General features: G+C 32.8%; 1 protein-coding gene across 5 annotated transcripts; it reads left to right on the forward strand.

Moving 5' to 3' along the window:
* Nucleotides 1-1,992: 1,992 nt before the first annotated feature.
* On the forward strand, nt 1,993-8,711 carry LOC116345569 (intraflagellar transport protein 80 homolog). Of its 5 annotated transcripts, none has more exons than XR_004201521.1 (16): nt 1,993-2,175; nt 2,415-2,530; nt 2,595-2,892; nt 3,023-3,199; nt 3,265-3,492; nt 3,563-3,814; nt 3,878-4,008; nt 4,079-4,248; nt 4,318-4,518; nt 5,144-5,291; nt 5,356-5,415; nt 5,505-5,613; nt 5,673-5,803; nt 5,896-6,015; nt 6,099-6,479; nt 8,462-8,572. XR_004201521.1 is itself a non-coding variant. In XM_031775005.1 (15 exons), the coding sequence occupies exons 1-15, from the start codon at nt 2,173-2,175 to the stop codon at nt 8,567-8,569; spliced, it is 2,244 nt and encodes a 747-aa protein (XP_031630865.1). In that variant the 5' UTR covers nt 1,993-2,172; the 3' UTR covers nt 8,570-8,711. The 5 variants fall into 5 exon arrangements, 2 of the variants coding, with proteins under 2 accessions (XP_031630865.1, XP_031630866.1); XR_004201519.1 differs by having other exon boundaries at nt 5,673-5,795; XR_004201520.1 differs by lacking the exon at nt 6,099-6,479 and having other exon boundaries at nt 8,462-8,573.
* Nucleotides 8,712-9,471: the final 760 nt, after the last annotated feature.

A 9,471-nucleotide genomic window follows, 5' to 3' on the forward strand; every position in this document is an offset into this window, starting at 1 on the left:
TTTTTTTATAAATAAAACACTTTTGATTGGTAAATGCATTTTGACTGCAATTATGCGATAACGTATTTCTTTATACGTTCTCTTGAGTTTCACAATGCGGAAAATTTAGCCAAAGTACACGTACCCACGGGCATGGAAATTTTTTTTATTCCACACAACAATTGTGGTCTGACATATATTCGACCGATGAAATTATAGCCTTTATTTTATTTATAACAATTTTAAAGTAAAAGGTTTGGAAATTCAAAAAAAAACCACAAAAAAAGATTAAGAGAAATTTGCTAGGTTATTCTAATCTACGGGCATTTTAAATATCATCAAAAAATGGTAATCAATAACCGAGAAGCAACTCACGACAGTTGGTTTTCTGGTAAAAAATAATAAATCTTGAATTAGGTGAATACGTTTTTTTGCATCAATTGTTTATTCTGGTGAATGTTTCAAATTTATTATACTCATTTTATGACAATCGTCTGCTGCCTTACTTCAAGCAAACCTTTAATGGTTTTTCATTTTGTGTTTGTACTTGTGCGTGTCAAAATAATTTGATCCTATTTCAAGGCACGCGTATAATTGTGTCGGAAAAGAGATGTGGAAACATGTCATTTTATTTTAAGCGTCCTATAACACATAGTTTGAAACCAAAAAGGGCGTGAAAACAACGACATACCATATACGGTAAGCTTTAATATTGGTTTTGTTTCAATGATGATTGATGTTTCGAGAAAATAAATTCAGTGGTTTTTCGGAAGATGCTGTTATTAATTTTATCATCAGTTTATGATTAAGAAAAAAATCAATAAATTAAAACAATACTTAAACAAATTGTATATTTTGACATATTCGAATGCGGATTCTTATTTGACGGGAGACAGGTACTATATTCTATGCACAATTACATTGCCAATATTCACATCAAATAAAACACACGCATACATGGACTGATATTATTAGAATTTGAACGCATACTTTGACATCAACAACGGCACTTCAACCATTGATATAAATACACAGATACACATGTTCACAACTCGAAATGGAATACGGTGAACTGTGGCGCACGCACGAACACTCTGATAAAACTGGATTATTCTCACTGAGAATATCGATTTTTGTCATTGGATTTCATAAGTTATACACATTCATGCTTTGTTCCATACAAATTCTGTACAAAATTTAATGAAATGATCCATGGCCGGTGTCTACTTCGTGGCAAATTTCGATTTTATTTTTGTAATGCATGATATATATCTTTTTATTTCATCAATTCTAAATATTTTATAAGTTATACATGACTAGTGCTGAGACTATATATATTGATTAACATTTTTGTAGAAAGCCGCAATTATTGAGAAGACTTTGAATCCATTTTTACAAAACATTCGTTTGGATAAAATCAATAAATCATAAGAAAGGTATTTTTCTTACCAGCTATTGTAATTCTCTTCCTATTTGTTTTATTTATGTCGATCAATTCCCATGAATATCTGTGTTGAATGTAAGTGTTTCTTTGTCTCGCTTTGGCTCCCTTTATTTTTCTCTCCCAAAACGACGATAAAAATGTCTTCTATGTAGAAGAAATTTTTCAAAAAAAGTCTGTCTGAATGTCTATTGTCCTTTATTCACAAACACATAAACTATTTACTCAAGAAACACAACTTTAAATTTATAAAGCAATTTTAAAATTATTTTCTTTTGGTTGATGTCGCCAGTTTGCAGTTCATTCGTGTTTTACGCATACACTCAGCCGAATCGCTATTACCCAATATTCTGATTTGGTGAAGTTTTTGTCAGCATCGATTTGTTTTTAACATTGACGTATGCGTGCATAAAATACGAATGTATTCATGTTCACTTGTATCATTGTATAGAAACTCACCAATATCAATAGAAGTATATATCAGGGCTACCAACTGCGGCGAAAATTCAGTCTGTCAAATTAAATATATTTATTCGGTGTATTTTTATGTATATAAAAGTAACCTTTTGAGAATTCTAATTTAAAGTTGAAGTTTTCGGTATTTAAATTAAATGTTATATTTTATCAATGGAAATTTTCAGAAAAACAGGAAAAAGACCAGAGAAAAGAAAAAATAATGCATTTTGTACCGGAATGTACAAGATGTGCAATCATACACGGGTTTCTCTTGAAACCGGTATTATCGGAACTCTATGGTAACATTTTTTAAAATTCATTTTTGAATCAAAATGATAAATAAATAAATAACTAAAAATTTGCAGTATAACGTATATATTTCGAAAAGCAAATGATTCACTAAAATTTTCAGTTATAAACTTCGTTTTATAATTTTGAATCATAACGGTTGCTACAGAAACCATTTGTATATAAACAAACTATTATGCTGTATTTTAATGTCACTGCTATTTCTTTTGAACTATTTGCTTTGTGATAGATCAGAAGTTTTACCTGTGCAATGAAGTTTAAAATAAATATCTGCAAAGAAATCAAACACACTGGAGTGCTGTGCTGTTTGGATTGGTCCAAGAATGATGAAATTTATACAATTGGGTAAGAAATCATTTTTTCCTGAATTATCTTGACTCGTTTTCAAATGGTTTCATTTTTCATTAAGGGATGACCAGCAGTTGTTTAAATGGGATACAAAAACTAGAAGTGAAACTCAGGTGGCCAAATTACCAGAAGATTTCTATCCAAATGACTTGCAATGGCTCTGTGGGAATCGTTCATCAAATAAATCAACTGGTAATAGCAGTGGTAACAAAGCAAATGACTCGCTTTTAATTTGCAGTAATGATGGTCGTTTCATAATGTTGAATCGGAGTGCACGAGCTGAACGTATTGTTAATGCACACGTTGGATCCATAAATGTTGTACGTTGGAGCCCCGATGGAACTGGTCTTCTTACTGCGGTATTTCATTTCATTTGAAAAACAGAGACACATATTACATAATGAACATAAGCTGTGTTTTTTTCCTAATTTGTTTTGACTATCGTGATTAAACTGTATTTCAATAATGCTTTCATCATAATCATTTAAGGGAGAAGATGGAACGATAAAAGTTTTTTCTAAGCTTGGAATGCTGAGATCAACAATAATCCAGAATGAAACACCGGTACGAATCGCGTGCTGGTCAGCCAATTCTATGTCCATTGCATACTGCACTGGGTCATTTATTGCAATCAAACCACTGGCAGCAAATAGTAAATTAATCAAAGTAAGCTTAAATAATATTCTTTTAAATATTAACAGAGTTATAAAACTAAAGTCAACATTATATAGTGGAAAGCTCACTCTGGCAGTGTACTATGCATGAGTTGGTCAAACGAGACTCAGAACATTGCAAGTGGTGGAGATGATTGTCAATATAAAATTTGGGACAATCAAGGCTCATTGATTTATGCCAGCTTTGTGGAAGATTATAGCATCACATCGGTAGAATTCGGACCCAAAGGTTTATATTTAGCAGTGGGTGGATTTAATATGCTTCGTCTTTGCCACTATACTGGTGTAAGTAAGAATGATCACTAATCATTAATAATAATAATAACCAAATTAAAATTCCTCTATCAAAATCAAGTGGGCCTACAGCAATATGAAATTCAGTTCACCACCAATCGGATCTGTGTATAGTATTCGTTGGTCAAAAGATGGATCACAAATTGCAGCAGGAAGTGGTACAGGTGCATTGCTATTTGCTCACATAATTGAGGAAGAGAAAGCAAGCCGAAATCTCAAGGCAAAAACCATTTCCCGTAAAGAAATTGAACTGCAAGATATTGTGACTCGAACAATTGATACCTTAGATTTTCCTGATCGAATAATCAAATGGGTAATTGGCTGCATTTTTCCGATAATTTTTCCATTATTTCCATTTTTCTTCATCTTTCTCCAGGAAATTGGGTACGGGTATTTAGTAGTTGCAACGACGAATCAAGTACACATTTATAATGAAAAATATACAAACACACCTCTTTCTATTATCGACGCTCGGCCTGATGTTAAGGTTTTAATTCTGGCGAAAAAGTACGTTTGTATATACGAATTTAATATGTCAAAGATAGTAATTAATTTTATTTTTTTCACAACAAATTAGACATTTTCTTGTATTGGACTCTGCTACGGTTTCAATTTTCACTTATTCTGGACGTCTGCATTTAACACCGAAATTTCCGGGTTTGACAGCTCAGTTGGCTTTGTTAAATGAGAAAATTCTCTCATTAGGTTTACATTACATGGCTGTTCGAGATTGTGGTGATGAGAGTTGTACGTTTTTGAAAATATGATTTTATTTGCAACATATTTTACGAACGCTGATGATCCAATATTTTTTAGTAATACATGTATTCGATTTGATTCCTGGCGCATCACGTCAAAATGATATCACCACATGTCATACTAAAACCACCGTTCAACAAATCGTTGTGAGTCGCGCTGGTGCTATAAACGATCAATACATGGTATTTATTGATACAAACCGGGATATATTTTGTACATCTTTAAAAAATGATTCAACCTTTGAAATTCATAAAATTGGTTCGTATATAAATTAAATGTCTTGCTCTCCATAAGATGAACTGAACGCTCTAGAATAAAAACAACTTATTGTTTACTCGCATATCGAAACGCGACTCAAAACGGTTGCATATCAAAGCGAGACAATATTTTGTTAACAAAGGAATATAGAACATTGACTTTTATGTAATAAAATATGTAAGTTTCGTTTTGTGCTGATAACTAGCTACTGTTCTGCCTTGTTTTAGTAACAGAATTTTGTTTCGCTTTGATATGCGACGCAGTTTAACGGTTTAAATTTTGTTCGGGAGTTACCCGTAATTTTTTCAAACTTTTAGAATGTTAGCTTTTTGAAAGAAAAAAAAACCGTGGAAAGAGTAACGTCATTACGATATCATACAGTACATTTTTAGTAGCTTTTGTATATACAGATTTCCCGGCATTAAAACTATAATGTTGGGTAACGCATTATTATTGTAGCGAAACATTACGAGTAATAGCTACTACAATTGTATTAGATATTACTGTAATGCTAAAAATCTAACATTACAATTGTAATAGCATTAAAGTAATGCTTCGTTACTTCGCGGAAAAATGCATCTTACGGATGTAAGACATTTTATTTATTTCTGTATTCAATCCCTAGGAACACAAGTAATTTCTACGATGTGGGCTAGTGAAGCAAATATTTTGGTTGGATTGCATGACGCTTCGTACACCATATGGTACTGTCCTGGAGAAGCCTGCATGGATCCTACCGTAGTAGCTTTGACAAAATATACATTCCATATTCCGTAATATTTTAAATAAACTTGGTCACTTCATTTTGTTTGTTCATTTATAAATTTTACTTTTTAGAGAGTTGGGCAAAAACATAGTCCTGGAGAACTTCGAAGGGAACATAGTAACATTGAAAAGGTTTTACATAGAAAAAATATCGAAAAATACTGTGGACTATTTTCATTTTTTTTTTTATTTAATTGTTTTTTAATTTTTATATTCAAAAGCTCCGGTGCTTTATATCCCATACAAGTGCATTTGTTCTGTGAAACATTACACAAATTACTCAACGATGACTTATGGGTAAAGGCGTTATCGTTGTGCCGTCGAATTCAAGTTAGTCAGTTAAACTATAATTTTTATATTAAAAAGACTTAAAATGTGACTCTTAAAAGGATTCGATACTTTGGGCAACGCTCGCAGCAATCTCATCAAAGAAGAATCAACTGGAAATTGCTGAAGAAGCATACTCAGCATCGTTGCAAATTGATAAAGTGAAATACTTGCAACACATAAAGGTAAGAGGGTGTGTAAAAATAATACATAAAAATAAAAATAATATAGACTTAATATAGACTTTTCAATTGTAATAAAACATATTAAATTCAATAATTTTAGAATTTGCCACCAAACAGTTATGAACAAATGGCCGAAACCTCTGTTATGATGGGACGGAGCAATGAAGCTGAAACGATTCTATTGCATAACAATAAAGTCAGCGAAGCAATTCAACTATGTGTACGTATTGAGGCATACTTACTCAAAAATTACTATTCCATTGCTCTACAATTCCTGATCCATTATGATTGAGAAACCATTAGATTGTTAGAATCTCTATAGTTTGACCAATGACCATACAGTTTCAACAGCAAACAGATTGCTGACAAAAATTGAGATTTGGTAGTAGAGAGATGAGCCGAAGGATGGATCAATATGTTACCAATTTACTGTTCACCAACTTTTTGGAAACTTTTCGTCGATATTGAAAAACAACAATCAACAAATGGTAAATAAACCGAGTAAATAGTCGGCTTCTCGAATGGTGTAAGCGCGCATCTATTAATGGTCAGGCGTGAACATTGCGGTTGATGTTTTGATGTGCAGCAGCCGCCACTGTAGTCGAATAATAACAACATCGGTTCGGCTGTAGCTAGTACAAGCACAAACACGAGCAACAACAACAGTAGCAACAACGTCCATCGGTAATTATATTGTACCCAGAGCAACCAAAACCCAAAAGTCAAGATTTCGATACTTATCTCGATTTCCAAGTGAGCGTATTCAACGAATCATGTCAAGTGAGTTGTTTTTTACTTTTCCGCACACCCACTGTGTGTAATGTAAGAGAAAATTCAAAAGATATCTTACTTACAACAAAACTTATGGAATACATAATTCAAGCAAAATAACATCTGTTTTGTTGCAGTACCATGAAACGAAAGAAACCATGTCATAAATTTTCCAAAAAAGACTGAGAGACATTGTGGATTCGGTTTAGACATGCAAACACTTAAATATGCATAAATTCAAAAAAAATGTATTCTTTTTAACACTGGAATACATTGCGCCAACACTTCGTATGCAAACCACTCGTCTAATTCAGTGTAGACATGCGTTTTACTTTTCCGCACACCCAAAAAAAAGTGTGCAGTAAAGAAATGCAATCAACCCAAAACTTTGAAATAGCTAAAAATCGTTTTTCTATAGACACATATATGTGTTTTGGGTATAGAGAATCACAGAGCAACCATGTTAATGTGAATTTTTTGGCCATGTTAATGTGGGGATGTGAATCTAAATCTTATTTTACTGGGTGGTTGGGGGTTGCGAGGAATAGGCTGGTATTGTTTTCGAGCGATATTCGTTCATCGGCGTATCCAAGGTGCCACCAGGTGTACCCCCAAGGGTTATGGTATACAAAAATTTGTTAACTCGATAAATCTTTCCATAGAGACGTAAATCCAAGTTTGAAATGTGTATTGTGTGGTTTTTTGGCACGAGAAAACTGAATCCGACGTTAACTTTGAGATACAATCAAGTTTTAACAGAGTTTCATTGAAAAATCGCGAAAAATTGAATTTTTTATGTGTGCCATGCTTTTATGCCATGCTTTTATGACGTGATACTTTGCACAGGTTATTTTTTACACAAAAAAATAACATTCTGAAAGTTTGGAGAAATTTAAATCAAAATTAGGTGTATCTCCCATACAAATTTTTCGTTTTTGAGCGGAAAATCGAAAATTTTGTACGGGGAGTACTTTTAATTGAAAATATTTCAAATTTGGTGAGATTATGTATTTTGGCACGAAAATAAGATTCACAAGTTTCCACGGTGATTAAGTAATGTAGTTAGGGCGTTTTGTTCACTCGAAATTGATCGAATTTCTTTCCAAAATGTATGCTTGCAGTAACTTAATCACAATTAAAACTTGTGGATCTTATTTTCTCATCAAAATATATAATTTCACCAAATTGGAAGAAATTTCAATCACAAATATAGGGTGCACTCCCCTGGGTGCTCAAAAACTGAAATTTTGTATGGGAGGTACCTTCAATTTGTATTAAAATATTGCCTCAAACTTTCGGAATGTTATTTTTGAGAGAAAATAGCATGTATACAAATCTTTATGTCATCACGATATCATATAGGCCATTCAAAAAAATCACAATTTTGGTGAATTTTTCTTTCCGTACAATACACACGCTACACATTCTGAAATATTTATACGTCAATACTTTATTAATTGGCCAAAAAACTTGACTGCTCTTAGACATTAAAATTCGGTAGTTATTGAATTAGTACTGCATTACCAGTGCATGTTCAATATCTTTCGGGAAATAAGTATTCGATAAAGGAATAAATTTTGGCATGCACGGACAACCATAAACCTTACAATAATTAATCAAAAACTTCTTGAGGCTTCTAGTTGTCTAGGCTAGAAGTAGCAGTACCCGGATTCGAGTACATTTATTTGCCATTTTTATTATTGTCTTTTTTCTCTCTCCCACAGTGATTAGCAATCTCAACACTACAACTACTACCAAATCTCAAATTAAAGCAATGTTGTGGTCATTGATTTTGCGCCTAAAGTACTTTCTTTTATAATTTCATTTTTCATTCTGTTCCATTAAGTTTTGATTAATTTCCATTTTTCTCATTCTTTTCTTCTGATCAACCCTAGGTACGAATGCATAGATGGGAACGTGCACTCGATCTTGCTAAATTGCATAAAAAAGAGCCGGACTTAGAATGGATTTTACAGCAACGCAAAAATTTATATCCATTTTAACGTTGAAAAATGTAACGCTCTGACAGTATTAAAGTAGATTATACGAGTAGGCATACAGATTCCATATTCTGCACTACAATGTGAACCCAACTCAATACAACGTTAAGTTTTAATTTTATATTTCAATTCTAATTATTCATTTGACGCAAGTAAAAAATAAAAAATGTGTATATTTGCATTTGTGTGATTTGATTTTGGATTCGGTAACAAATTTTTTTCTAATCGTTTATTATTGCAAATATTTTTTTTTTATTTTATGAATGCAAATTGGAACTTCCTACTTCGAATTCGAAATGTATTTGAATATGTGTAACATTTGACAGTTGGCCGCTGTGTGTGTCACATCGAAGCCGACAGTATTTGTTTACATTCAAAAGGGTGCCTCGTAATCATCGTGCATCGCATCACAGTCGTTTCATAAAATCGGTTTCTTTCTTGTTATTTCAATATAGTGTTTTTGTGTTTTTACTCAATAGATTTATTTACGCGGTGAGTTTTGTATTTGTTTCTGTTTTACTTTTCCGCACACACCTAGTCTTGGAATCGGTCGAAAAATTAACACCCACCAAAAATCTGTTTTCTGGGTATTTTTGGAGCCAAAGAACATGAATCTAGCGTTTTTTCGATGTCCGAATGTATGTGCGTACCCTGTACCCTATACCCCATATCCTGTACCCTGTACGCAAAAATTTGTTAACACGATAACTTTCAAACAAGAAAAGTAACACTATGATAATACGAATTTTGAGTGAACAAAATCTCATTTGAAATGACTAGTATAGGAAGTTGCGGCACAGTTTATGTAGCTATTCTGCATTTTCAGTTTTTTCCCTGCACGTCCAGGTTTCTTTTTTCCGACTTTTTTCGAAAAATGTCGATTTGGACCATCATCGGTGAACATG

The sequence above is a fragment of the Contarinia nasturtii genome, unplaced genomic scaffold (genome assembly GCF_009176525.2).
Source record: "Contarinia nasturtii isolate CC-2019 unplaced genomic scaffold, AAFC_CNas_1.1 Cnas_scaffold_1363, whole genome shotgun sequence".
NCBI classification, from domain to species: domain Eukaryota; kingdom Metazoa; phylum Arthropoda; class Insecta; order Diptera; family Cecidomyiidae; genus Contarinia; species Contarinia nasturtii.